Source organism: Dermacentor albipictus, chromosome 10 (genome assembly GCF_038994185.2).
Source record: "Dermacentor albipictus isolate Rhodes 1998 colony chromosome 10, USDA_Dalb.pri_finalv2, whole genome shotgun sequence".
NCBI lineage: Eukaryota > Metazoa > Arthropoda > Arachnida > Ixodida > Ixodidae > Dermacentor > Dermacentor albipictus.
Genome location: NC_091830.1, coordinates 69,710,066 through 69,737,727, shown reverse-complemented (window position 1 = coordinate 69,737,727; position 27,662 = coordinate 69,710,066). Strand labels below are relative to the sequence as shown.

The 27,662-nt window shown below is 44.1% G+C and overlaps 2 protein-coding genes across 5 annotated transcripts; one reads left to right on the top strand and one right to left on the bottom strand.

The window, feature by feature from the left end:
* Positions 1 to 16: 16 nt before the first annotated feature.
* LOC135899453 (UPF0415 protein C7orf25 homolog) lies at positions 17 to 8,548 on the top strand. 4 transcript variants are annotated; one of them, XM_065428712.2, is made up of 4 exons: positions 17 to 108; positions 983 to 1,280; positions 3,140 to 3,433; positions 6,528 to 8,548. In XM_065428712.2, exons 1-4 carry the CDS (start codon positions 59 to 61, stop codon positions 7,161 to 7,163), a joined length of 1,278 nt encoding a protein of 425 aa, XP_065284784.1. In that variant the 5' UTR covers positions 17 to 58; the 3' UTR covers positions 7,164 to 8,548. The 4 variants fall into 4 exon arrangements, with proteins under 4 accessions (XP_065284784.1, XP_065284810.1, XP_065284792.1 ...); XM_065428738.1 differs by lacking the exon at positions 17 to 108 and adding an exon at positions 115 to 309; XM_065428720.1 differs by lacking the exon at positions 17 to 108 and adding an exon at positions 115 to 343.
* Positions 8,549 to 10,677: 2,129 nt separating this feature from the next.
* LOC135899446 (selenoprotein N-like) lies at positions 10,678 to 27,480 on the bottom strand. Its single transcript, XM_065428699.1, has 7 exons — positions 27,011 to 27,480; positions 25,850 to 26,190; positions 23,540 to 23,691; positions 22,438 to 22,634; positions 19,241 to 19,450; positions 16,790 to 16,965; positions 10,678 to 15,474 (listed from the first exon to the last, which is right to left on the bottom strand). The coding sequence occupies exons 1-7, from the start codon at positions 27,326 to 27,328 to the stop codon at positions 15,384 to 15,386; spliced, it is 1,485 nt and encodes a 494-aa protein (XP_065284771.1). The 5' UTR covers positions 27,329 to 27,480; the 3' UTR covers positions 10,678 to 15,383.
* Between the last annotated feature and the right edge of the window lie 182 nt (positions 27,481 to 27,662).

Genomic DNA, 27,662 nt, shown 5'->3' with positions numbered 1-27,662 from the left:
AACAAGCAAATCTGAGCTTGTTCAACGGAGTACGAGGAAGTGGCTCTAGTTAATCGACATGAGTTTTGTTTCTGTTTTGCAAACAGGTGGGATTCCAGCGGCGAATGTGTATGTGCGGTTTTACGTGAAGAGATTTCTTATTAACAGTGGCATTTCCCAGTGTCTGCGGTTGTCAGCTGACGTCGCCGCCCTTGACGCTTCGCGCAAATTGTCGCCAGTTCACTTGCCCCGTTTTTGTAGACGCTGGCGCCGCATTAACGGCGGGAGCTCGGGTCAACTGTGCGGGCAGTTCTCCAAGACAGTCCGCTGGTAGCTGCTTCAAGGCTGTTCCTTCCCCACCTCAGTAAACAGCCTTCGAGACTGTGCATTTATGGCGGGCGCTCTTTGTTGTGTTTCGCTGATGGCTAATAGCTTTCATTAATTTACTAGTCACTATTGTCAGAGACCCCTTGCCGCTGGGCTAACTAGGTTTACAGAGCGTAGAGGTTACTTACTCTTCAGATACAGCAGGAAGCTTCTCACGTAAGTGTTTCGTTTTCGGACAGAGCACCAAGACCGTCCTGACTTTACTTCAAGGGGAGTATGGTAGCGCGATTCAAAGACGGGACAAGAGAAGACACGAAGGGACACACCCAACAAGTCCACATTGCAACCCTCCTGACTTTACTGATTGTATTGAAATCGCGGAAGCAGTTACCTGCAAAAAAAAATTTTCAGAAAAAAAATTATCGACTCTAGAGGACTCAGTTATTCATATTCTGTTCATTATGTTTTAAACGTATTGTTCCGTACGAGTTTCTGGTCCAGAGATTGCGAAAACGTAGTTGCATTGTTTTTTTTTTTTTTAAGTCAAGTTGTCAGAGCGCGCCAGCTGTTCGCGAAGTTTATGTAATCTGTTTTCCGCATAACTAACCGCTCTTCGCAGCGAGCTTTCCGCCCGACCGACAATTCTCGTTAACCTCGTCAAAAAAACGTTTCGCAGGTTGGAAGACATGGTGCTGGAGCAAGGCAGCGCCAGGGAGAAAGTGCTCGAGAAGATCGGCGATGCCGAGAAGCTTCTGGCGCAATGCGACTCCCTGACCGTGTGTCCGGGCAAGAGCAAGCTGCAGCGCAAGATCCAGGCCGAAATCAAGTTCCTCCGCAAGCTCTGGAAGACGCCCGAGGGAATCAAGGAGGAGCACCTGCGCTGCACCAACCTGGCCTACCTGTCGGCCGTTGTTACCTGCTCGCTGGCCGTCACCGGGCTGGTCGACGTGCTCAAGCCGTTCTCGCTTCCCGAGGTGAGATATATGTCTCTAGATCCATTCGATATTCACCCCCGCACTTAGTGAGCAGCTACTTTAAAGTAGCTGCACTGGTACTGGTACCAGGTTGCACTGGTACTTTGCACTGGTTGCTCGCATGGAACCGGCACGGCTCGACCTGCACCAGCCCTGCGTTACCTCTCTGACAAGTGCCAGGGAATGCCGTGAACTTCTGCTGCACCAAGCACTGCGCCGTGTGAAAGGAGCGGGGACTTGCAGACGACACCGTGTTGAACTGGCGAAACGAGTGGTGACTTGTCGAATGACGCAAAGTCCAGCACCTCCTGAGCTAGCTGAGAAAAGTGCAGGAAAATTGAATGGACCTTCTGCACCTTGCACGTATTCGATCACCGAGTACTGTACAAGTCATTATATTGGCCTTCCTATTGTGTGGTGCAGGGTAAATACCGACAAAAGGAGGAGATGGGACAACACAGGGCGCCTGTGTTGCCCTATCCTGGGCTGCGTAATACGGAGATATTGTACCAACAAGCCCAAATTTCCACCATGTTGATCATGTATTGGGCTGTTTTCATTGAATAGCTTAAGCAAGCAAACAGAGTCCTGACTGGTATTCACACTATTCAAGCTGTGCTTAAAGTGCGCCTGTCTATGCCAAATAGGCAAGGGGGACCTGGACCATGACAACTAAGAAAATTTACGGATGAATAAAAATAGTGCGAGACATAATTGCCACGAAAAGAATGCACACAAAAGACAGTGATCGCAACGACAAGGGCGACACTTCCAATGCCGTCGTGATTGCTTTCCTTTGTGCCTTATATACTTGTGCCACGCGGACACAGAAAATGACATTAACTTGCTGATGCCTTAAATTTTAATGCCATTTATGGGGTGCCACCCAGATGTGCTTAGTGGCATTAAAACTTGATGCCATTCACGGCATAGCGCATACTCTTAATTCACTTGGCCATTAAATGCATACTTTCGTGCTTTGTGTCTCCACATTCTGATGATGCTAAGCGAACTTGTAGCAAAAGACAATCTATTCTTCACTGTTTTCTAAAAAGAGATATTTTTTCGCACCGTAGTGTGTTCTCATAACTGTTGCAAGTCGCTTGGCCAAACGCATTCGAAAGCTTCGGCTTCAAACAGTTTACGGCTGGGTGCAAATATGACATTCCTGTAGTAAACTACATAAAGTATGCCTATTAATGTTTTTCAGGCCATTTCTTAAATGTTTGCTCCCTAAATAATTTTCTTTTATTGTGTTACGATTGGCAAGCAAGCTTAGTCGTAGTTATGTCTCACTGCAAGTTATTCTGAAGAACAAGAATAGGTTGCAGTACATGCAGCAGTCATTCCCATGATCCAGAGAAGCTTGCCCATTGGATAACTGACACAAGATGCAATAACCTATTGCGGCAACACTTAGATCACACAGGCTGCATTCATTTATTTAATGTCGTTTTGTTCGTTTCTTTTACTGCGTACGCCTTGCAACAAGTCTCCCACACAAAAAAGTGTTGTTCATGGCACAGCGTCGTGTTTTAGAAACACTGAAAGCACAAGAAGCTAGCCTTGAACCGAAAAAAAAGGTAACCACATGTGTAAGGCCTCCGAGCAAGAAGGCCAAGCAGATGATGTCGCCCAGACCTCGGCGCTCGATTCAAAAGCATGTGCCCGCGGTACTGCCAGAACTTTTTTGGCACCAGTGCTGGCAACCACATGTGAATCAGCCATAGCCTCTGCGTACCAGTTATCCAACAGTGTCTCCTCAAATGTGTACATTATTGATCCTTTTACAAATGCTTGGAAAAGTTAGGATTAAGAAAAACAAAATATATCCGGTCATGTAAAAAACTTGCTCGCAGAGTGATGCCGACTGCGAGAGGCAGAGGCGCTGTGCCGATCGGACGGTTGTGGACGTGGTGGCCAGTCACGGGGCAGCGTGGATCAAAGTGGTGGCGCGTAACCCTGACGCCCTGCTGACCTCGTCTCTTGGAGACGGGGAGTACGGCCGGCGGACCATCCTGGACCAGCTCCAGGACATGGTGGAGTGCGCCGGCTTTCACCCGCACCTCTACAAGGCGCCCAAGGTCAAGGTGTGGACCGTGCTGCCCGTCTGCAAACCACTCCGGGAGATCATCCAGGCCGTCGGCGCAGAGGTGAGCCCTCGAGCGGTTGCGTTTCGAAACATTGAGCCTGGCTGCCGTGGGCACGTGCGACCGTGTAGCAGGAGGGGCTACTTGGCAATTTGTCTTGCGATTGCCATGCTATGCCGTTCTGTGGCATAGAATTTGATTGCCATTCTATGAAGCACAGTTAAGTCTACATTTTCTTAAATTTATTTCGAAGTACCACAGGCCTGATCTTCCCCTACCAGGAGGGCACATTCCTAGCCCACTAGAAGACACGTCTACATTAACCTTGCAGACAGGCTTGTGAAATTAAAGAACAATTTAAACGATGAGCTGATCAGAGAAAGGACAGAATACATTGTGATGAACTTCAGCTTCAATTTCCCGAAAACAATCACAGACTGGAATAGTCTTTCTAATGATGCAGTATCACAAATTTCACTGAAAATGTTTGAAACCTATCTTTAATTACCTTACAATTGTTTGGAACTGTAATATACCCATGTGTTGGGCCTGCTTTGTATCTCTTTCATTTGTGTCCCTCGATTGCTTGATTTTTGAATTTACTGATGACTTTTGTGTTGCACTTGCTTCTTCTGTATCTTTCATATTCCATTCATTTTCGTTTCTTGACTTGCTTGATTGTTGAAATTGCTTCATTGCTGATTGCTTTATACACTTTATGGGAGCACGAATTGGCATGGTAAACATACCCCACATAACATGCTATGTAAACTTATTTGGAGCCAAGGAAATATTGAACAGTGCTGTACTGACTACATAACAGTGATCAGTTATCCAGTCATTCTTCAAGGACACCTTGCATTACAAATGCTGCCAGGTGGTGGTAACAACTTTATTGAGATTCTGCTCAGTTATGTTCTGGCAGGCCCGAGTTCTAGGATGGCCCCTCACGAGGAGCGACCCTTTCGGCCCAGGCAACGAGGGCTTCTTGTACTTTTACGTCCGGCGTTCTGAGCAGCTCTTCCCACGTATGTTGTGAGGGAGCTGGCAGGAGTGACCTGGGAGGGGGTAAGCCCTCGCACCCCCAAAGAATGTGATTTTGGGTAGCCAATGTTTGATTTGTGCAATTTTGACATATTGGGTTCCATTGCCCGTTGGTAATTATCGCTAGCCAATGTGGGATGGGGAACGATTTAGTTTGGATTCTACGCAGGATCGAGGCTTGCGCTCACGTGAGGCTTGCGTTTGGAGGCGGGTAGATTCGCCTTTTTTGCTTGTAATAGTTTGTTATTTCGTGGTATGTCGTCGGTGCCTCATCCATGGGATCCGAGTCTGAGGGGCACATCTCCCAGTTGATTAGACCTCGGGCTACTCAGTGCGCCTCCTCATTCCCTTGATTCCCCGAATGGGCAGGGACCCATACGAGTTCAACAGTGTTTTCATTATTAAAGTCCCGTAGGACTTGCGCTGCACAGACGCCTATGTTGCCTCTCGAAAAGTTGAATATTGCCCTTTTGGAGTCGCTTATAATAGTTTGCACAGAGGGATTCATGATGGCCAAAGCAATGGCAGTCTCCTCCGCTTCCATGGCAGACGCTGTTTTTATGGTCGCGGCATTGAGGATACTTCCCTCTCTGGTCACGACGCTCACTACGTAAGTTTGGTGATTTTGCTTTGCCGCATCGACATAAGCGGTGTGCTGGTTGCTTTGGTACCTTTCTTGAAGGGCCTTGGCTCTGGCAGACCGCCTCTTGTCGTGTCTCCCACAGAGCATGTTCTTGGGTAACGGTTTTATAACCAAACGCCTTTTGATCGCACCGAGTAATGTTGTTCTTCCTGCTGAATTCATAACGGGATTCAGCCCGAGTTTACTTAGAATAACCCTGCCAGTTGCGGTGCGGGAGAGTCGTTCACGTTGGGCTGTTTTATGGGCCTCCACGAGTTCGTCTAGGGTATTGTATATACCTAGCTCAAGTAATCGATCAGTGTTCGCATACCTCGGGAGACCAAGGGCAGCTTTATGAGCTGTGCGAATGACGCTGTTAACCTTTTCCTTGTCAGAAAGGCGTAGGTGGTAGTAAGGGAATGAATACACGACACGACTGATCAGGAAAGCCTGCGTCAAATGGCAGATATCAGCCTCCTTCATACCGCGGTGTCGTGTAGCTACTCGTCTGATTAGGCCACATATTTGGCGGGCTGTCGTCCGTAATCGGACAATTGCCTCAGAATTATGGGTGTTATGTAGAATTAACATGCCCAGGACTCTTATAGTCAGTACGGGCGGAACTGGGCTGTCTTCCATACTGACTCGTATAGGGGAGGTGGCGTCGCTTTCGGTGGGGTGGGAAGCTCCGATTTTGTCGGCGAGCACGCTAGACCATTCTGTCGCACAAAATTTTGTACGGTATCCGCGGCCGCTTGCTCTTAACATGTGAATACATAACGGCTGGATTAATATGAGAGAATCTAGGCAATAAATAAATATAGAAGAAATAGCTTATATTTATGCCTTGATCGATATAAACAACACAAGGGTGTACACATTCTAGATGTTTTGACTGGTGATCATTGTGCACTGTGAGCACTTACTGCGGGCATAAAAACAGTAGCTTATATATTTCCTAGGAGAAATATGTGTAATATATTTTCGGGGGAAAGAAAGACAAAGACATGTGAACAATAAATAAAGAAGATGAACACAGTGTCGGCGTTTTCATGATTGATTCTTTGATTCAAAGCTGCACTTGGAATTTGAGGGATGCTGTAGCAGATGGCTTCGGATTAATTTTAACCATCTGGGCTTCTTCAATGCGACCCAATTCTAAGTACCTTGGTGTCTTTACATATTGCCTCATTGGAATTCGCCTATTATTTTAATCTTTGTTTCAAGTTCTTTTTTTTTCCAACAAGTTAGGCCATGCCATTTCTCGCAACTTCCTGCCCTTTTTTGTGTAACGTATTTGTTTTGTTGTGATGTCCAGTACTGTATGCCTTGTTTATGATGGCTGTAACTCAACCATCTGACCAGAAGTATAAATCGACACTGAAATTTCTCAAACCAATAATAGTGCTACTACATTTTCTACATCTCTTTGTATTTTTGCTAATCATTGACGTTGAGAAGACCTTAATTAAAAATTTTCATTGCACGCAGGTGCTCAACCAAGAGGATGTGCTATTGGCAGGCGACGAGGAGACTCCCGAGGCTGCAGCAGACGACAGCGAGGCGGGCATTGACGACTGTGCGGAAAACTTTACGGCGTTGAAGCTGCACGAGGTACCCAAGGACGCTGTGCTCAACCTCGACGTCTCCACGATGATCGCGTGCGCATCCGCACTGACCAACGGCCGCTGTCACTTCCGGTTCCGCGAGAACGTACTCACCGAGCAAGCCGAGAGTGAACGCCGCAACCCAGTCCGGCCGGCTCTAGACGAGCTGTTCACGAGCCGCAAGCTTGTCTGCTGCCAATCTGCCTACGACGACTTCTCGACGATCGTGAAAGTCATGGCCGGACCGTGCGAGGCCGAGGCAGCGCGTAGACTGTTCGAGCGACTCGAAGTCGTACCGGACTCTCCCTCCGAGTGTGCTTCGGCGCTCGCCCTTCGCGGAAAGATCAGAAAACGCTCGAAGATCATCTTTGGAACCGGCGACCGACTTAAGGCAGTGACCGTGACTGCGAACAGTGGGTTCTTGAGGGCTGCCAAGGCCCAGGGCGCTGACTTTGTTGCGTTTGTGCACGAGTCGCGGGCACTGACGGAGGCAAAGGAAGTCAATGCTACACCAATCTAGGAAGTCTTTGGAATTTTAAGAGAGCTTTCCTTCTGGTGCTAGCTTGCTTTGTCTTCCCATGACGCTGCAGAGATGCCACTAGGTGAGCGAGGGCTGACAGTCGTGACCGGAGCCGGCAGGGTGTGATCACTTTGGTGAGATAGCCAATGTCTCGCCTGGTGTATGGTCTTGTCCACCAGTCTGCCGGTCGTTATTTTCTACTGACTGGTGACTGGCTTAACGTTCTTATTGAAGGCTATTTTCACATTGAGGGTGCAATATCATGCTGCCTTTATAGCTACTGTACTTTAAATTAAAGCTGCTCATGTGTACGTGTTTGGCTATTAGTGTTTTTTTTTGGCAAACACTTCAACATCAAGCAGGAAAAGTCTGGTCACTTATCTTTTAAAAGTTTTTCTCAAGAATTTTCGAATGGCTTGCTGGTCAAGCCACTGGAACTTTGTTCTTCTGTTGATGTGCGCATAGGTACCGTCAGCTTAAATATAAACCTAAAAAAAAGAAGGAAAAGGTAACAAGAAAACGTCTTGTGCGGGATTACATGAACATGTAGCGTTGCATCTGTCTATGGCCTATTGCTAAATGTTAGGCAGTCCCTTACCCATCCTCCATAGGACTAATCTCGCATGTGTCATAAGCGTTTGCTAACACAGGATCAGAAAAGCTTGGCTCAATCTGTTTAGACTTGTTTATGTTGAGTTCACTTACCCGCAACCAACGACTTCAGAAGCAAAAGTCTACACCTACTATATTGCCCTTGTGTTTGGCCTTGTGAAAGAGTGTAAAAAATATTGTACTGGCCCTTTAATTTCAGTACAAAGGGTATTATATCACTTCCAAGACATGCCCTTTTTATATTTTGATTTTGGTTCTGAGCCGTGTTGAAATGAAATTGCTGCACTTCTCGATTGACTAGGCACTCTATGATTATTTGTTATTGGAGTACCTTATTTACATTTGTTGTTCACACTGCGAAGAGGCATTTGTAGTTCTTCATTGAGTATTTTGCTTATGAAAAAACAGATGGACTTCCAGAGACTTATGATGTCATACTTAAATAGCCTCGGCTATGTTGACTTTACGGTGCTACATGCACGTGTTTGTGTTTCAAAACCAGTGACTTGGGATCCTGTGGTCGTTAGGAATGTCATTCGAATCTTTCCCTAATGTCCTTTGCTCTAAATGACCTTGTGCTCTTCTGCCTTGTGGTGGTTTTGTGAATCATTCTGACGTCAGTGCAATTTCTGCCACGTCCTGCTTGACAAGTGCCTGCTTTGATACTGGTGAGAGATTGTAAAGGAGCAAGTTGCTTTGAACGGTCAAGCAGTTCACTTGCTCAAAACTTTTCTGTTATTGTGTGACGCAGAAGTGAATTTCTTCTGTCTACATGTCTGAGTGCTTGCATGTTGAGAATCGAGAGTTTCTGCATTCGACTGAGCTGCGGAGAAGAGGTCACGAAGCCAAATGCACGTTGAAAAATTCTTAAAGCATTTTCTGATGGCGTGCGACAAACCCACGAACACTACCTGAAAATTTCTTACAGGCACAGCTTCAATTCATTCTCAAGTAAGTGGGGGACATTTGTCTTATAGACAAAAATATTGCAAAAAAAATTTATTTTTCATTTGTTAGTATTTTTCTAATCGACATATTATGACGCACCTGTTTCTAACAGACTGGCTCAAAATGATGTGTCGTTGAGAAAAAAGAAACATATTTGTTCTACAAAACGTTCAGCTACACCCATGAAAGTGCCAAAATTGACCCATTTTTGTCCTGTATGCCATTCCAAAACCACTCATCAGAGCCCGGCCATCTTTGTCTCGTTTGTAAGCGACTCTTTCCGACTTGCTCTCCTGCCAAAACAAGCCTTCAATGCTACTTCAGAAGAAAGCTATAGGAGTTTGTAGCTTGAAATATATGTTTTTGCGCTCTTTAGGTTTTTTTTTTGCATTTTTATCAATTACTGATTTTTGCAAATCTTACATTTTGGAGTCGGCACTGTCCCTCTGCAAATCATTCAATTTTTTTTTTTTTTCCTTGTATGCTAGAGAGTTGTAGAAAGCAGAAGCACTATGATATGGTAGGACATGGCAATATTTTGAAATGTTAGCGAAACCAACAAACATTCACCCTTACAAAGTTGAAACTACAGTTTCATAACTTCATCAAAAATACAGATACAAACATTAAAATGCCAAGTTGCACACTCTGTACATTCAGAAACATACCTGCTGAGCTGCCTTACTGCAGTACATTTCTTTTCTTTGCATCTCGCCTCCTAAATTAAACAACAAAATTGTAACTCTATTTTGGATTGACTTAGGAAAGAAGCTTATTGTATATTTGCAGTCGGTGCGCAAGGCTGAATGTTTGCGGAAAATTTCAGTTGTCTAGAACCAATAACAAATGTTTTTACTGGAACTCTTATCCCCCTTTACCTTAGAGTCCCAATTCCATGCACTTTAAAACTTCTATATGATAGCTGGAGATTAAAATAAGGAAGAGCACAAATTCGGCTTGGCTGTACGCATTGTATAGTGCCAGTGTTGACATAGGCGAACAACCATTGTCCCTCGAGATGTCTAGCCATTATCATGGCGTCCCTACCGGACAGCATCCGGCTTTTCTTAGTTGCACACTTGAAACAGCCATAGTTCCTCCTGGCCAGTGCTGGTTACACGTGACATTTGGTAGCGCACCGATGACCAGCACCTAATTTGTCGGTGTAGCACCGAATTGCTGCCCGACAGACAATTGTGGGTGACGTACCAGCACTAGTTCTCTCAAGTGATCCACTTCCTTAAATGTACAGCCATCCTTGACTTAGAATTCTTCGGCAAATAAATCATGCCTCGGCGTGAGAACAAATGCCGATAGATTTTCGGCGCTGCAATCTGTCGCCCGAGACAGATTTTACTTCTGCCATGAACTCCGCTCTCAAATTTATTTGGACATACATTGACGTTATACTCAGTTCATGGAAGAACTTTACCGGCGATTGTCTTTTCAAGAACAAAAACCGACTTTTCTTTCTTTCATTATATGCAATCTCAATACTCGTGTTTTATGGTACAAGAAAGTGGGTAAATTGAACAATAATTTAAATTCTGGGGTTGTGCATGCCAAAACCGCGACGATCAGATTGTGAGGCACGCTGTAGTAAGGGGGCTCTGAATTAGTTTTCGCCATCTGGGGATCCTTAATGTACACCCATAGGATTAAACTGAGGTTATTTGTGGTAGCTCTGTGGAGACCTGAAATTGTTAGTTGCAACATGGCTTCGCAGTTTTGCGTGCTATGTACTGTCGTATTCATAGAGGGGGCACTGCCCAATTAAGCAAGCAAGAGAGTTCTGCAACAGCTGTACAAAACACACAACTGATAATAAGAATGCACTAGCATGTTGCTGTTAAAACATCAGAGGCCTTTATGCTTACTTTCTTTGTTGACTAGATCATTGACAACAATACCGTACCCAGAGTGTCTTTCCCAATTCAATGAGAGGCAGTGCAAATCGTAAACACAACATGCTTTATTAAAGCCACACAAGGAGCCTGCATAAAGCATCCATCATCTTTCACCGTCGCAGACGGTTTTGAAAGACAACTTCATAAGGCAGACAAACTTGAGTGTTTTCCTTCAGTATTTCTATTAGAATAAAGAATATGCAAACTGAAAAGAATTGCAAACCACACCAGCAAAAAGCTTGGACACAAGGTTGCATTCTCACATTTTCGTTGACAGCATGCTGCAAAATTAAAACTCTGACCCGCAGACTAGTGAGCACTGGTATTCTTGAACACATTTCCTCGTAGAGCAGATTTCTGAATTACGAAGGCTGCTGCTAAAAGAAATCTCGGATATTCATGAGTAACTTTTTTTTCCGGTGAAAAGAAGAAAGGAAGGGGTCAAAGGGTGGAGATTTGAATTGAACAGAAGTGCGCAAATTAAGCATGCCTAGAGTCAATGTTCCGACACGGGCACTTGGTTTCATTAGCACAAGGCATTGGCTTGAGACTTCTCTTGTTCACCCACTGCTGACCCATTCTTCCTTAATGAGTATAATGATCATGACAAGCATGCTAAGGCACATTCTGCTGTGTCAAAAATGATTCCATGTCGTTGCTCGATTGTCAACTATGGCGGCACATTTGTGGAGACACATTAGCAAAGATAGGGAAAACACGGGGAATGCGGGCGATGGAAATTCAAGACGATGAGTAAAACGTGAACAAGGTGAATGCAGGAGCCTTTTTTAAAACGTGAACAAAGTGAATGCAGGAGCCTTTTTTAATTAACCTTGTTCACGTTTTGCTCATTAACAAAGATAGTTACACGGCAATTCATAAGCCGTTTTTGGGGGGCAAGCACAGCTTATCCCTTTGGAAGGCAGCTGCTCTCGACGCACTCACAATTGGATTGCGCGAGACTGATTGAGGCTGAAATGACACAGCATAATGCTACCAGGTACAGTGCAGTCAAAAGTCAAAGGGAACACACTATATAATCTTCTGGTTCTCCAGCTGCAAGTGCCGACATGCTATGTCAGTGAACTGTGCAGATGTGCATAGGAACTTGCTGCAGAGCTGGTCAGCTGTGTACTTGCCCGAGCGAAAAATTCGTATGTGTTCCCTTTAACAGTGGATTGTACTGTACATTATTCCTATTAGCAAAGTGATAGGATCAGTGTTGAAGGAAAAGCTACGAGTCCTTCCCATTTTATTTACAGTCGACCAGTACACTATACCAATCTGTCACTGGGCTAGCTGCAAGATGTGCGATTACTGCCAAGATATTGCAGCCTCCCCCTCCCCCCCACTAAATTGGGATCAGGATACTTAGCTTAAACAGTTTTCTTTAGCTCCAACATCAAAACACGACTGTTCTGAACACCTGACTTGGGCTTAAAGCAAAAACACCACTGCATCAACATCATGAAAGATCTTGGTGTGCTGAAGTTCAGGAGAACAAACGGGTGTAGCTACGCACGCGGTGTTCCTAATATAAATGCTGCTTTAAAATGAGCATGCATGTAAAATCCTAAGGCACTGCACTACGTGCTACATCTTGTGTCCTGTGAGCAAAAAAGTGTTGCTGGCTTACACAAAACTGTGACAGAAACGGAAATATGTTGTGATAGGTACCAGATGGAACATTTGTGCTAACCTACTTTGAAAATTCCACTCTTTGTCGCACCAGCATGAACTGCTTTAAGAGGCAGAAGCTTCTTGCTTTTGTTTGTTTGCCTCCCTTCTTTTATTGCTGCATGGCATACTTGCCAGAGGACATTCTGCGCCCTTTGCGTTTCATGGAAATTTTCACGTTTTCCACACTGCTGCCTGTTATTTGTGCTGTGTGTGCTACGTGTGCTATCTAAAAGTATCATACATGTGCTGTCATCTCACTGGTAGGCTTTCGAGCTAAACAGCACATAATCTTTTGTTTGAATCTTCAGTTGCTTTCGCACCATATGTTGGTGCAATACATTGCAGGCATGTTGCTGCATGATCTAAGCACTACACTTATCTGTTTATAAGACTCAAACCTGATGAGAGTCTTTTAATGCTTTGAAATCTATGCGAAGATCTCAGGTTGAGCACAATGACAAATAATGTGTGATTGTTTCCCAAGTAATATCTTGAGTGGTAAACAGTAGAAAAAATATTGGGTGTCTTGCCTTGGCATATCTTGCTTAAGTACAGTAAAACCTTATTAACTCTCCAATGCCAACTCTTAAATACCAAACAAAGTGTCGAGATAAGCAGAGTTTCAAGATAACTGAAATTGCAAAAATCACTCATGGACCACAGGGACTTGCCAGTATGGCGCCGGTAGCAGCTAACTCGCTGGCATAAGCTCAGTATACTAGTAGCAGTATTCTCCGTTGATCACTTCTGGTAACACGATCACTTTCGCGAGGTTTCACGCGAATCGACACCGGACAGATCGGCATCCGCAGACAAGAGCGTTCCTAGCACTGTGGCGAGGCAGTGCGCTTGGCACTGAAAACCAGTTACAAACGCGGGGGGGAAAAAAAAACAAGAAACTGACACTGCAATGAATTCCATACAATTTCACTTAGAAAACTCAACCAGAACTGTGAATGTGCACAAGTGGCGTTACTGTTTACGCTGCACAAGCATGAAGCCAGTGACCTTGCCAAGCCATGATCTCGCGAAAACTGAAACTACGCCGTGGGCTCGCCTCATTTAGCTGTAGCGAGTAGTCCGACTGCGCCTGCTCAAGAGCGTTGACTGCCTTCCTCAAGGTCACAATGAATACGCCATAGCTGTACTAATGCGCCACTGACAGCATCCTCAATGAGAAGAAAGAAAAAAAAAAGCAAAGCTCAACTCCCAGTTCACCGCTTACATGAGAGCCACAGAGAGGTGGCAGCAATCAATCGTGCGTAAGCGACAGAAAGGGAGAACGAATATGTAGTGCGGCGCCTGACTACACTAGCTAGCATAGCGCAGCACGATCGCTCGCTACCAGATGAAAAGTGTCGGAAGCCATGATGCTCGGCTGTCAAGGAAATCCACGCGTCGGGATATTCATAAAATCGTCTCCCTTTGCAAAAGAGACCTCTACAATTATGCAAAAAAGAAGTGAGGTGTGCAGAGAGGACACAAGAGTAGAGAAGTGGACAACACGAACGCCGTTCGTGTTGTTCGTGTTGTGCACTTCATGTTCGTGTTGTGCACTTCATGTTCGTGTTGCGTTCGTGTTGTCCACTTCTCTACTCTTGTGTCCTGTCTGCACGCCTCACTTCTTTTTTGCGTAATGAATCCTTACCAACTAGCTCAGCTTTCTGTCGTTCTAAGACCTCTACAATCCCGATGCATTGTGAAAGGTTTGGCAGAAGTCGCTTGTCATTTTCACATTTATCAGGTAAATAGCAATGGTTGCTAAGCGGGTTGCTCTCTCCGACGTGACCTTGGTCGGTGCGAAGGCGCACTTCGCCAGTGGTGATGCCAGGCCCTTTCCTGCAAGGGGTTGATAAGCACGGTGCTACCCGACCCACGGGAGTAATGGTTTTAACCTCTCCGTCTAGCCTCACACACCACTGGGAGGGCACGCACACTTTTTGTGCAAATGAAAAATATTAACATAAGGCCTAGGCTGGTTCACGCCATTCATGAAAAGTCGCTGTGGCCACAGAATTCCGATTTCACTCTTTGGCGATATCGCAGCTGTACACAAAATATGGAAACCTTCGGGTTTTGACTCTTCCCAGGCAGTTTTGCAGTTGAGATTTTGAGATATTCAGAGTATGGAGCAAAAATTTTTGAGAGATAAGAGGTGAAAAATGCATAGAGTTGACATCACGGCGAAAAAAAACTCAACTTAAAAAATTGTTATTTCAAAATATCATACTTTGAGCTAACGAGGCTTTACTTTAAAAGGGCTTTAGGACGGAACAGATGTGATGTTTTTGCAGCACTTGCATTGTGATGTTACAAAAGGAAAAAAAAAATATGCTGTGATTGGTGGAGGCGGTTATATCACAGATAATCATAGGAAAAGCAAAAGCTAATAGGTGTCAGGTATACACGCTTTGATTTTGCATTCATGCTAAGCTTCAATTGTCAGCAGCATTCATGCTAAGCTCGAGTTACTAGCAGTAACATAGCGGGTGCAGTCTGTGTGTACATTCCAGAAGTTATGATAGATGAATATTTTGATATGTGACATCTACAGGCACTGTAATAGCTCAGTACAGTGTGACAGTTTCAATCACAACTTGTTTGCATTCATAACATAGCTGTCACGCTTTGACTGCAGTTGAGCCTCAATATATCTCAACACAAGTATATAATTCATTATATAATATATAACGTAGTGAATCTGAAATATGACTGGCCGTATTTCATTTAATTGGAGGCATCATTATTGTTTACACTCAACTGTCAATTTTCGTTTTCTTCATGCTAATGTCAGTGTGTATGCTTAACACAAATATAGGATTTAGCGAAGGTGTTTTTGTGTTCGACATGTCTTCGTTATAACAAAGCTCAACTGTATTACCATGAATTACGATGAAACAACTGGACAGCATGTTCTCAGTGAGTATGTGACTAAGCCTGAGACAGGGCCACTTAACTAAGGACGAGTGTAAAATATTGTTTTGATTTCATATGATAGCTACCGTCGCTACAGTGAAAGGCACTTTTGTGTATGTTTTGATTATGGTGCAACATTCTTGTGAGAGACGAAGGTTTAGGAAATCTCGAAGAGATGCTTGGTGCGGGCCTTTGTAATGCAGGAGCTGAGGAACTGGTGGTAAGCCATTTCGATGGGGTCAGTGAATCTGAATGAAAAAGAAAAATGTATAATTAGGCGGAATGAACGTTTTCAAAATGGACGCTTTTGAAATGTAGAGATGGCCAAGAACAACGGACTTCTGTCAATCGCCCTTTATTATTCCTAACACACAATGGTCACCAATCAATCGGTCGCTAAACAAGCAAACCTCAATTAAAGAAGTGTGAGAAACAGAGCCAATCACAGTAACAACACATGCCTCTGCAAGAGCAAATAGACGGAAGTGTGTAACAGCTCGTGTTACTCATTTTTGTGCATTGTTTAGTCAAGATCAATCAATTACCCACAAAGACCAAGTCCTATTTTTCATCTAATATGCTCCCTCTCATTTTTCGAACTTCTGGAAATCCTCATAGCATAGGTCGACTTACATAGACAGTGAATGATATGCACAATGTAAATTAATGTCAGTTAAACACTTTTTGTAAAGAGAAACTGAAGCATCCTGCTTGCAAGCCTAGCCTTCTGTGGGCTGCAATTTAATTCCTACCTTGAGTAACTCTTCAAATAAATAAGCATGCTTAGTGTATTTATCATTAGATGACAGCATGCACCGTGGAAAACAATTTTAAATTGGACTGTTGATAACTATTAAGTTCGACATCTGCAAAAATTGAACCCAGCATAACCCTGTATTCTTAATTGGAAAACTAGCCATGGGCGGTATCGTGTAAGGCTTGCTTTCTTTCAATCCCATTTATTATCACACATTGCATTGTGCGCAAATTAATCTCGTACAACATGCACACTTCCTCCTTATTACATACCGATCCTTTATCCTGTCATTTTATCTCTGAACGCTACATCCATAATTTCCTTGTCCATCACTTGTCATGTAGTCCCTAGCTTCCCTTTGAAGTTCCTGGTTATCTCTGAAGTTCCAGCTCTACTCTGTGTCTCAGCTAATGTGGGCCAAGCTGTTTGAAAAAAAAAAAAAAAGAAAAAGAAAGAAAAAGGGGGGGGGGTGCGAGGGCTGCCCTTCTTGGCTTTCAATTGAATTCTAAAGGAACCAATAACTCAGCAAGCTTCAAGAGTGTTTGTGGGGTCACAACAACCCAAGTAAAAGAAAATAACTTGAAATCCCTGACGCCACATTGACGTATGGCAGTGAAGTTACGGCACGAAATCCACAAAACGAAAGTGTGACCATTGCTTTCTCTTGTATTTACCAAGTTCTTACAGCAAATTTAACTAAAGTAGAGTTTTGAAAGAATACTATATCAGCTTAAACTGATTCAATGTTTTTCTTTCATGTCTCTTTAAACTCGGCTTAACTAGACGTACAAGAAGTTAAAGCCTACCCTTGAAGTTCCGCTTCATCGACGTCATCTACGGCGAGAAGGTGATTGGCGCAGATGCTGTCGACTACTGTTGCGTTCGGCAGGAGGCACAGAATCTGGACGGGAAACTTGTACTCGCTGAGACAGGCAGCAGCCATTTTCTTCGTTGCTTGATCCGTTTCGGAGGCAGCGTAATCCTTGAAATGAACACCACGTGGTTACAATGTTAATTTCCTGGATTCCAGCTCAGCCGATACACTCAGTAATACATCATACAATACAAACGTTTGAAACATAGGGCATCACATGATACAAAACATCGGCTCGGGCCTGCCAACCTTGGAATATAAAAAAATATGTAAAGATGAAATGCACAGGGAAGTGCAGGGTATGAGAAAACAATAATAAGAAGAATTGAACCAGGCATTTGGATGGATGACCTTTAGCTTCTTCATTGCAAATGCACACAGACAAAGCCAAGAAATGTTGCAGTTTGGTGAAAAACGTAAAAAATCCTTTCTATTTGAAGGTGTTAACTGTTCATACCAAAATTCACAGGCTTTGTTCTGCGAGGCCGCTGTGAACACGTACTCTGCCGTAATGCAGCAGCTAGAATGAAATGTACCACAACCAAATCAAAACATTTATGAAGTGTATTTATGAAATATTCATGCAGCAGAACTTGAAATTGGCGTGTGGAAGTGCCCTGGGTAGGTGTGAATACTCTATGTACTCATGCAAGGTCCGCACTTTTTTCTTCTAGAATCTTGGCTGGGTGTGGCGCTTAAACGAATCAGGACGATGACAGCCTGTAAAAGGTTCGCACTGTTTTCGCAACTGTAGCAGACGGTACGAGAGGCGCAAATTACATAACGCGACAGTAAGCGGCCTCAAATGCCAGCTCACCATCCCTGATCAGATATTACCCAAACAGGACTCCCTTTTCTAGAGGCGAAATTCTACCAATCTGGCTGGAAACAGTGCCAACAGAGATGATGTGCCATGCAACGAAATAATGGCACGAGGGTGGCAGCATGAGCAGCGTCGACACAAAAGCAGCTGGCATCATCTAGTAGCAACGGAACTAACTTTGCTTTCTGGCAAGGTGTTTTGCATTTTCCCCTGAAATTGCGCCCTCCAAACCAAAGCGGGGGTGCGGCCCTTACATGAGTATACGGCATACGGTAATTGGGTTCTTTAAAGAAAACAGGCGATCTATTCACTTACACTTGTTGGCACCCATTCACGTTTTTACTCACACCCGCTCATACATACCAACACTCACTCGCATTCATTGTCACTTAACTTAAGATCACACTTTACAGTCCTTAGCAAAGCGGACTGTAAAGTTCAGAAAAGTACAGATGTTTCTGCCATTTTGTTGGCTTATTCTTGCATGTCCGCTTATTATGAATAATCAGCTGTAATGAATGCATGTGACTGTAATGTCCGTTATAAGTGGGCTCGACTATGGTGTACTGGACCAGCCAGAGTGCAACTTGGCAGCAAAAATGTAGTTTTTTTTTTAATATAATTTTTTTTTAATATAAGTTTGCAATGATGGCCTGGGGTGCTAGAGCACACTAGTCTACTTCAGTGTTATCTGTCACTGCAGCCTGGAGTCAATGCTGGCAGGTGGATCCATAAGGGCGCAACACAGGGCCTCAGAGATTAGCAGTTACAGTTGTCGCAGAGGTCACGCATGTCCGTACAAAGCTCGCCGATTGCTTTCTGCGGTTTGTCCTGTCTCATTTGCACATTCTTTATGTGCACGACAAGCGCTGGCTTTGTAAAAGAATGTTTTTTGGTGTGAGTGTGTTTGCACATCGTAGTTCCTGCACAACAAGAACAAATCCCGGATTTTTCAGATCGGGCAAATTGACCGTATTCTTGCTCTGCGGCGCCCTTTTGGGGCGCAAGATGTCCAAGCCACGGTGGCAGCATTCGTCACAGAACATTTCTTTTTGCTTCAGCAAAACCTGCCGACTGCTTTTCCGGCTGATGCAGTGTGAAAGGAACCTCGTGCAACCTACCTGGCACAGTGCAGGTAGTTGCTCCTTCCAGACTTCTCATCCTCGTGGCTTTCGAAATACTTGGATAACAAAAACATGCATGCTTACTGAATGGGACGAGCAGATGAGTGTTTGTTTGTCTCCTGCAACTAAAACACTGAGCTGGCGATCAGGAACACTACATGATTTGCGATTGCAAATGTGCAAGCTTAGACGGCATCATTAGTGTATCTGAAGTTTGTCTAACAGTTTGTTCTAGGAGTTTGTCAAAGTTTTGCAGAATATGTCTGAATTTTGCGCACTAGGCACATCGGTTGATCGCAGCACATGTCTGATCGCATCATCGCCGAAGTGACCACGGTTCTCCCATTGTTTTGCTAGATGGACGACACACTGCCCCATTCCAGTACACCATAGGTTGACTGTAGTCAAGTGTCCACTAGTGAATGCTAGTACATACATGTAGTTCAGCTGTTAAGCTCCACGAGCTGACAAAGCCAGCCTGCAGGAGCTTTTGAACTGCAGGCGAAGCCAGCGGACCCTGTCGTAGGGTCCGAGCGCTTCCTCAGCAGGACTGGTCATCCAGCGGACCCCAGGTGATGATGGAGTGGACTAGCTTCTTGTGGCGCCTGGCTTCTGCTACCACTGAACTCAGGTTGTGGTATGGCACCTGTGTATTTGTTGATGAGTTGCACGATCAGGCAGCCTGTTGGCACAATGGCCTGAAGGATGCAAAAAAAGCATCTTGCAGGTGCAATATAGGTGTCAAGAGAATGCAATCACTACCGAGGCAGCCAAGGCACCAGTTCCAATGCAGGAGGCTTCAAGAGAAGGTTACAATGAGACTATACTACTACTACTACCACTACTACTACTACTACTAAGAGATTGCTACTACTTGGTAGCTTGAAACATGCATTGCTTATGGCTAGCAATGAGGGGAAGCTTCACTAACGCTGCTTAAAAGGCACAAACAAAGGGCACAGTGTCATGATGCATGCAAAGCGTGCATGTATGCAGGTTTGAAAAGGTTGTTGACCAATCAAAGTGTGCTTCTGCTGACGAACGCATTGTTAAGGTGTCAGAAACGAATCATTATAGAGAAAACAAAGGGAGCAGATTGGCGTGCATTCCCCATTGAATAATGAGGCAGCCACTATGCCCTCTGAAGTGTCACTTGTGAATGACACAAATTACTCTGCAAATTCAGCTGACAGGTTGAAAGGATACGTTAGTTCTCTCAATTTTGGAGGAAATGAGTCGTGAGGCTCGGAATTTGAAAACGTCATTCAGTTCCAGCAACGTAAATTTGTACAAGTGTGCTAAGTTCCCGAGTCCTGTCATGCGGAAACACAGCCGTTCCCCTCTCCGAAGTCCATAAAGTGGCGTCAGTCCCGTCCTCCAATAAGCAGGCAAAACGTAGCATTCATCTGATCTGGGACAAGATAATATGAGAGAAGTGATGAATCACTGGTTGCCATCTCAATATCTTTGACCTTTTACTGAACAGAACTTCTTTCTTTCAATGCTGAAATTTATTTTGAAATTGTGATCGTTATGTGCTGGACGCATAACGGATGCTGTTTGTAACATTTATTGTGTGTTGTGGCGGACTTGTAGTACACCGAGTAGCAGTTTTTCTTTTGAAGGAAACACTTTTCAATATGGGGGCTTTTGTGATGAGTGAAGTGCACGAGGACGAGTGCAGTGTATGGAAAGAAGAAAAGTAAGATAACAGCGAAGGGTAAGCACACTCATGCAAGTGCAGCGCTTTGGAAGAGACGACAATGAGGAGCTGATCGCAAGGGCACATTTCACAAGGGCAAAAGAAAAGAAACGGGAGCCAATCGCGGAAGTTCATGGAGTCCAAGCGAAACAGTGGGCTAAAAAATTACAGCAATGCTCATCTCATGACTGTCGACAGTAATGCGATTAGCTTTCGAGCAGTGTAGTGACAAACCATATTGCTGAAGTAACATTTATGCAAGATCTGTAGCGGTCATTCTGTGACTTTCATTACTTTGGATATACGTAAAATATCCCAATATTGTTTCACTTTGCTATGGCACTTGCTTGCCAAGGTTGCATAAGAGCATGGGGGCATGCTGACGACTATGTAACAACCATGCAGTGACAATTATGGAATAAAGGAGAAGTGACATCGATGGAACGACAAAGGAGGTATAAGGATGGTGGCATGACGACAATGAGATGTCGATTCTTGAATGATGACAATGGTACAATGACGACGACATGAAACAATGATATGACAACGATGATGCGTGACAATGATGGCTGATGACGACTGGATGTCGAACTTAGGGTGATGACGATAGAACTACTGCGACGATGGTGTGCCAATGATAGCATGACGAGAGTCAGTTGACAAGGCTGGAGTGACTACAACATCATGACGACGGCGGTCTGACAACGGATGCATGATAGCAACTGTCTGACAGTAGCTTGACAACGGCAGCATAATCATGATTGAATGATGACATTATGGTTACAATAGAATGACGAAGAAACATTGATGTTGATGGGACAACAAAGAAGGTACAGTCAAACCTGTTTATAACAAACTTGATAGTGCCATGAAAAGTGGTCATACCAGTGGCTCGTTATATATGGACTCGCACTTAAGAATGCTAAAAAATTAACTGCGCTGAAGCTAGCGTCAGCAGCAGCAGTTACAATTCGGCAGCACTTTGGTCCAAAAGCCAGATTATTCATTGTCATTTTGTTTCCAGTGCGTTTCCACACCTAGCTGCAAACTTCCATTAGAAATGGCCATCTAAAGAACGAGATGTAGCGTCGTGAAGCTCTTTCAAAATGGCGCCCAGTTCCGATCACCTGTCATTTGGAATCGGCAAGTGCAGCCGCTACTATTTAATCAAGAGCTTGTGATATATCTTACTACCAGTGGGACATGCCCATATTCTGCACAAGAGAGCGAAGCGTTCTAGTTCGCCGAAAGCGTCAACTTCAGAAACTGCGGCGGTATGCCACCGTTCTGTGAAGGTCTCAACATCATGATCTCAGCATTACGGCTGCGCATCAGCCACAAAAGAGCCATAAAATTCTGTTATCTATGTCACTTCAGGCAGAAAAAAATTAAATACTTGAAAGCTAAAACATCACCACAAACTGTTATCAGCAATGGGCAACACGTATACGAAGCACTGCCAAACCATGGTCTCTCGATAACGCCATGGTAACCACCGGTCCTTTGCAAGACTGTGTGGCAGCACCGCGTGGTGCAGAATTGTTGCTGACTGAGGCCATGTTGACAGCAACACTTGAGCGGCCGTTGTTCCCATGGTGGAAAGACATAGATGGTCGTTACAAATGGTTGAAACAGGCATAATGCACATTAGTCACAGTCATACGAAGTCACTCGTCACTTCTTATGACTGCCCTAATGAGGCGTATACTTCAGGGACCAGCTACCCACAAGCCTGGCTAGCAACCATATTGAAGTCCTAATGAGGTCCCGTATCAATGCGAGATCTTTAATGTAGAACACCAACTGTGCACTGTGAGCTTCACTTGCACTTTAAAACACGCCCTTGCTAATGGCGACAAAGTCAAGTGTTTTCCAGACAGTGTTTCCAACCACCTTGAAGTCAAGTGTTTCCAGAAGTGCTTCAAACCCACCTTGAGGAAAGGAAAGAACATCTGATGCAGCTTTCTTAGCGCCTTGTCCTCCTCATTAGAGCTTATAGATGACGGGCGCATTTCCGTAGGCAGCCCATTGGGAGTTCCCATACTAAGCATCATCTCAGGAACTTTTCCAATGTCCACTTCTGTGGTCGGCGCGTCACCACTATACCGTTGTGATAGCCATTCCAGATCTAGAAGCAAGAAATAAATATTTGCACGGTGAAACTTGCGCTAAGGCAAAGCTTTGAACAGTGCATAAAACTGGTCAACAAATTTGATATGTTAGAGTGCACACCACTTGTGAGTACTTGAATACTCTGTGATGTGTAATAATAATCAAACCATAGGAGTGGGATATACTGACCTAGATGGCATATATTCCAAGTTCGAAATTCATTGAATTTTTATCGCCAACCAGAGTTTTTTTTTTTTTTTCTACGATAACAACTAGAACCACAGGCCACTTTCCATAGCTGGTAGCGCAGTTAGCCCTACTGCCACCTCCTCCACTTTGATAATTTTCCAAAGCACATTTCATTAAAGCTCCAGGACTTGTAATTTTGGCCACACATTAGTCTCATCACACCCCACAGCTCCTGTAATCTTCAGTACACCGACTTCTGAATCCTTATATACCTAACTGTGACCTTTTCTAATGTTGCACTTTCACCAACTAAACAGAGCCTGTTGCAGGGCTGTGTTTGCAAACACTGCATCGAAATGATAACAAAACCAAACTATGGCTTTTCTTGTTTACACAGATTCTTTTATTTATTTGCTTGTATTTTTATATCATTGTACAGCATGCGAATAGCTTCCGTCCCCCTACTCTGTCATCGTTCCCTGTCTACACCCCCTTCCACCTCCTCAAGCTGGCCCCTACTGCTGACCGGCAGTTCAGGTGTCAGTAGAAGTAGCTAGAAGTAGACAGTTACAGTGCGGTCAGCAGTAATTCTCCATTTATGTAAGAAATAAACAACAAATTACTAGTACTTTCATGTTGACATATTTTAGTATTTGTATTTTCGCAAAAGTGTAGCCACAAAAACAACTCCACTGTAAGGAATAAAAAATAGAGAACCAACGCTGCACACACCAACGTTAAGTTGCCGGTCGGTAGGCAAGTGAGCTTCAAAGTGGTGCAGGACAGAACCGTCCTCACTGATCACCACTCGTCCTTGGAACTGAGCAGGCGTGAACCAAAGTGGCCTGTGTGGTGGCGTGCTGATCTGGAACTCAACGTGGGACCTGTCGGCACAGAGATCAGGGGCCACGTTCTCAATCAGTCACTTTACGTAACATAGTGTGATCTACATATGGCATCCACACAACACAACAACTGTTATACCAGTTGTATGTGGGCTGACCCAGCTCGCACACCTTATATATGTGACACAGTAGAAGGACTATGGCTATAACTGTTCAGAATTGTAATTCATCAACGTATCACTTTCTGCCTGCAGGGATTGGCTAAAGAAAGAGAATTGGACATGATGGACAAAATGTGTCAGTGGGCATATGCTGCGTCACTGCTGTTTCCACATTGTTTAATTGCCAAATGAACCGACACTATGGACAGCACAGGATTGTAGCCAAGTCAACAAATGCCTGTTGCTACAGTGATGTGACATTGCACTGGACCTCACATTACATGGGGGTAAAAGTATCGGGAAGTGTTTCCATTAATACACAGGCCCAAATAAGCAAAATGCACTGCACATTGGTTTTGCATTGCTGCGACAGAGGCACTCACATTATGCAGGGTGTTTCAGCTTATTGTGCAAACCCTTAAAAATGACCTTGGTTCACAAACGAGCAAAAAGTAATGAGCTATCTTAAGCATTGATTTCAAGAGAAAACATTCACTGTAAATGCAGCAGCATATATTGAGAAACATCCCGCTAAGCTGTTTCCATATAGACAGCTGTCGTGGGTTTAATTTTTCCAGGTATAAAACAAAATGCACTACACTTTCTAAAGTGCCAGAAGACCAGATGCTTGCACAGCGCTGCCTGCAAACCGTGAACAAAACTACAGAAATTCCAGTTAATGCTACTCATGGTGTCAAATTTAGTAACTGTTATCAGCAATCAAAGCCAGAGTACAACTATAATTAGAACTGTCATATATAGCTAGAAAACTCTGGCTCAGAAGATAAGAGGGACAGTAAAACGTCTTTACTGCCCAAAATGTTAATTGCCAGTATGTTGTCAAGAATATCCACAAAAAGCCTATATAACAGACTCAAAGTCTTCATATCTAGAAAAGACCCAGACAAAACATTCAAATGTCACAGCAGCAACTGCAGCCCACAAACAATACTGGCTCACAGAAACAGAGCAAGATAGTTTTGCATTCAAGGCTGTGATGAGTTTCAGCATAGCATGTATTACAGTAAGTACTTAAGGGCTAACCTCTTCTTTAAATTCCACGGCAAGCTTCAAAGGCATTACTCTGTAAACTACTGATTTACAGTTCAATAAAAGGAATGGTTACTTCTATAATTACTTTGGGTGTCACAGGGCAACACGCAAACAGAAATGGGTATGACAGATTTCTTGGATTCAAGACATATTTACTTTTCTATACAGGCTGAGAATTTCTTTCCATTACTTTACTGCATGCAGTGGTAAGATACAAGTTCTTTATATTGCACAGTAAATAACATATGCTGGCTCCAGCATACCTCTTACTGTATTCTGGTCTTCTCAGAAAGCAACAGTTAACATTAACTCTTGAAGCGCTTTGGACGAACCTAGCTCGTCAGCGCAATTGTAGTAAACTCTGCTTTGGACACGTTCACATTGTCCACGGCAATATTCCCCTTTTTGAACTGATTTGGATGAACAGAGTGCAACCACTTAGTTTCTTTTTCTACTAAATAGATGGCAGCACTTTGTCATTGCTCGAAGACGGCATTCTTGAAATTGTGCTCTTTGGGCACCTTTCGGCAGGAGCTCTTTTCGAAGATGGCGTCTCCCACTGACCGCTCGCACAGGGGTCGTGCTGGGATCTGGTGCAAGCCATGCGACAAAGCTCTGTGCACCGTTCTGTGCTTCATGAAGTTTCATGCACTTCACCACCTGCCTTAGTGGAGGAAGAATGGGGAGAAAACTTTCTTTGGTACTGAGCTTTGCTTCACATAAGTTGATTTTGAAGGTCTGTAATATAAAGCCTTTTCCTCATTTCTGACTGCACTGTTTATGGCAATGACAAGTACATCTATATTGCTTATTCGTGGGATGAGGTTTGCATGCACAAAGTGTGAAGTAACTTGGTTTAAACGCCTTAAAAGTGCTTTGTAGGAAGTGAAATTTGAAAATATGCCATAACAAAACAAGCGAAATAAGGTCACTTTTTCTCAGAATGATAATAAGGAGTTAACGAAAGACCGGTGTATACCAACCTGAACAGGATATCCAGTGTGCTGTTTCTGCTTCTTGTAACGACCGCAGCTGTTCCAGCAGGCGATGCTCTCGTAAAGAGGAAGACATTTTGATGAAACATCCCAAAAAGCTCTCCAAGCAGGACTTCGGCTGGCGTTCTGGGTGTTGGTGGTTCGTAGACATCTGCCTCCACATGTCCATCGGAGTTCCGCGAGTCTTTTGCTTCCAACAGCCACCACGGATTACCGTGAATGTTACCATGAGGTGGCAGAAAAGCTGAGAATCTGGACAGTGGCAACGTTTTGACATGCTGCTGAGGTTCTCTCCATGACAGGAGTGCCTGAAGATTGCTGTTGGGGTTCTGCAATAAGTGTACAACACAATTTAAGTGCATAAACCACTGCTTAGCCATAACTAACAACGTCCTAAAGCTAAATTATGTGCCTTCTCACAGATACAATTTCAATTTCTCAAACCATGTGTCCTGCTGTGTTTGTTTTCTTATTGTGCGCTACAAGTTTACCAATATAGAATACCTTAGCACGATATTACCTACACTTTACTACAGCATGGCAGTCAGTCGAGTGGCTGCCCTTAAATAAGAAACCTGAATTAAGTGTGTGCCATTTGCCAAAGGGCTTTTGTGCTGTGTAACCCGGCCCCTCATGCCATGTACCGGGTGTCCCTGCTCTTGAAGGATTTTATGCCTCCATACAGCGGTGAGGCCTCATTGACATGTTCTCTGCTAGGGTGCTCAGGTGAAGACTCAACGGGCTAACCATAATCTAGTCTGTGATTTTGATTGTTAGAAACATCAAAACTCATGGCACTATCAATCAACAAAAGTATTTAGAGAATAGGTTATTCTGAGGCGCGCACAAAACAATCGATGCAGCAATTCGCTGATTATATAGACGGAGTCGGGTTCTTCAGAGGTAAAACTGAATCAAACAAACAAAAGCTACCAATGACAGACAACACAAGCGCAGTGTCACTCGCCTAAGCCGGAAAAATGGATGACGTGGTTCTAGCTGCTTTCCTGAGAAAGTTAACAGCCTTAGAGCTCCTAGGAAAGTCACAGGGAAAAGTTTGTCAACGCAGCAAAGCATATACTGAGAAACGGTAACGATCTTAAAAATATTTACATAATGCCGTCGTGCCACAACAGCGATGACACTCACCGACAAAACCTCTTCAGCGATGTTCTTCGTCAGCGAACTCGCATCTATACCTCGGAAGGTACTTCGTATCGTGACGTTTCGGCTTTCCCATCTTCTACCCTCTCGACTGAAACCTACCGAAGCGAGCAATGAACCAACGTTCGCGTATATAAAGGCGAACTCCGATTTTTTTAAGCGATCAATAAATACGTAACAGCTTTCCAAGCCGCTGAGGGGCACACCACTCCGGTAGGACAGCGAAAAAATCACTGTGGCGACGGCGACAAGCGTTGCGGAACCGATGACAGCGGTTGGACGTAACTGCCACAACGTCGTCATAGCCACAAACACCGTGGTAACTTTCTACATGTCGCAGCAGCCAGCAATGCCGGTGAATTTGCGATGCTGTTACATCGAAATTGTGTACCAACTTCCCAGCTGCGCCCATGTACGCGCGCACGAAGTTTCGAGTCGCCCGTCGCGCACTACGTCCAAAAACCCAAACTAATAAAAAAACTCCGAAATCGTACTGGTTCCAAAAGAAACAAGATTGATAAGTTTGTTTAGTATAAAACATTTCAACTAAGTTTTAAATAGCTGAATAAAAATACAATTTGATAGAAATTAAGCCATACATGAATCAATTGTTTGTTTAACGCTTGCGACTGCAGCG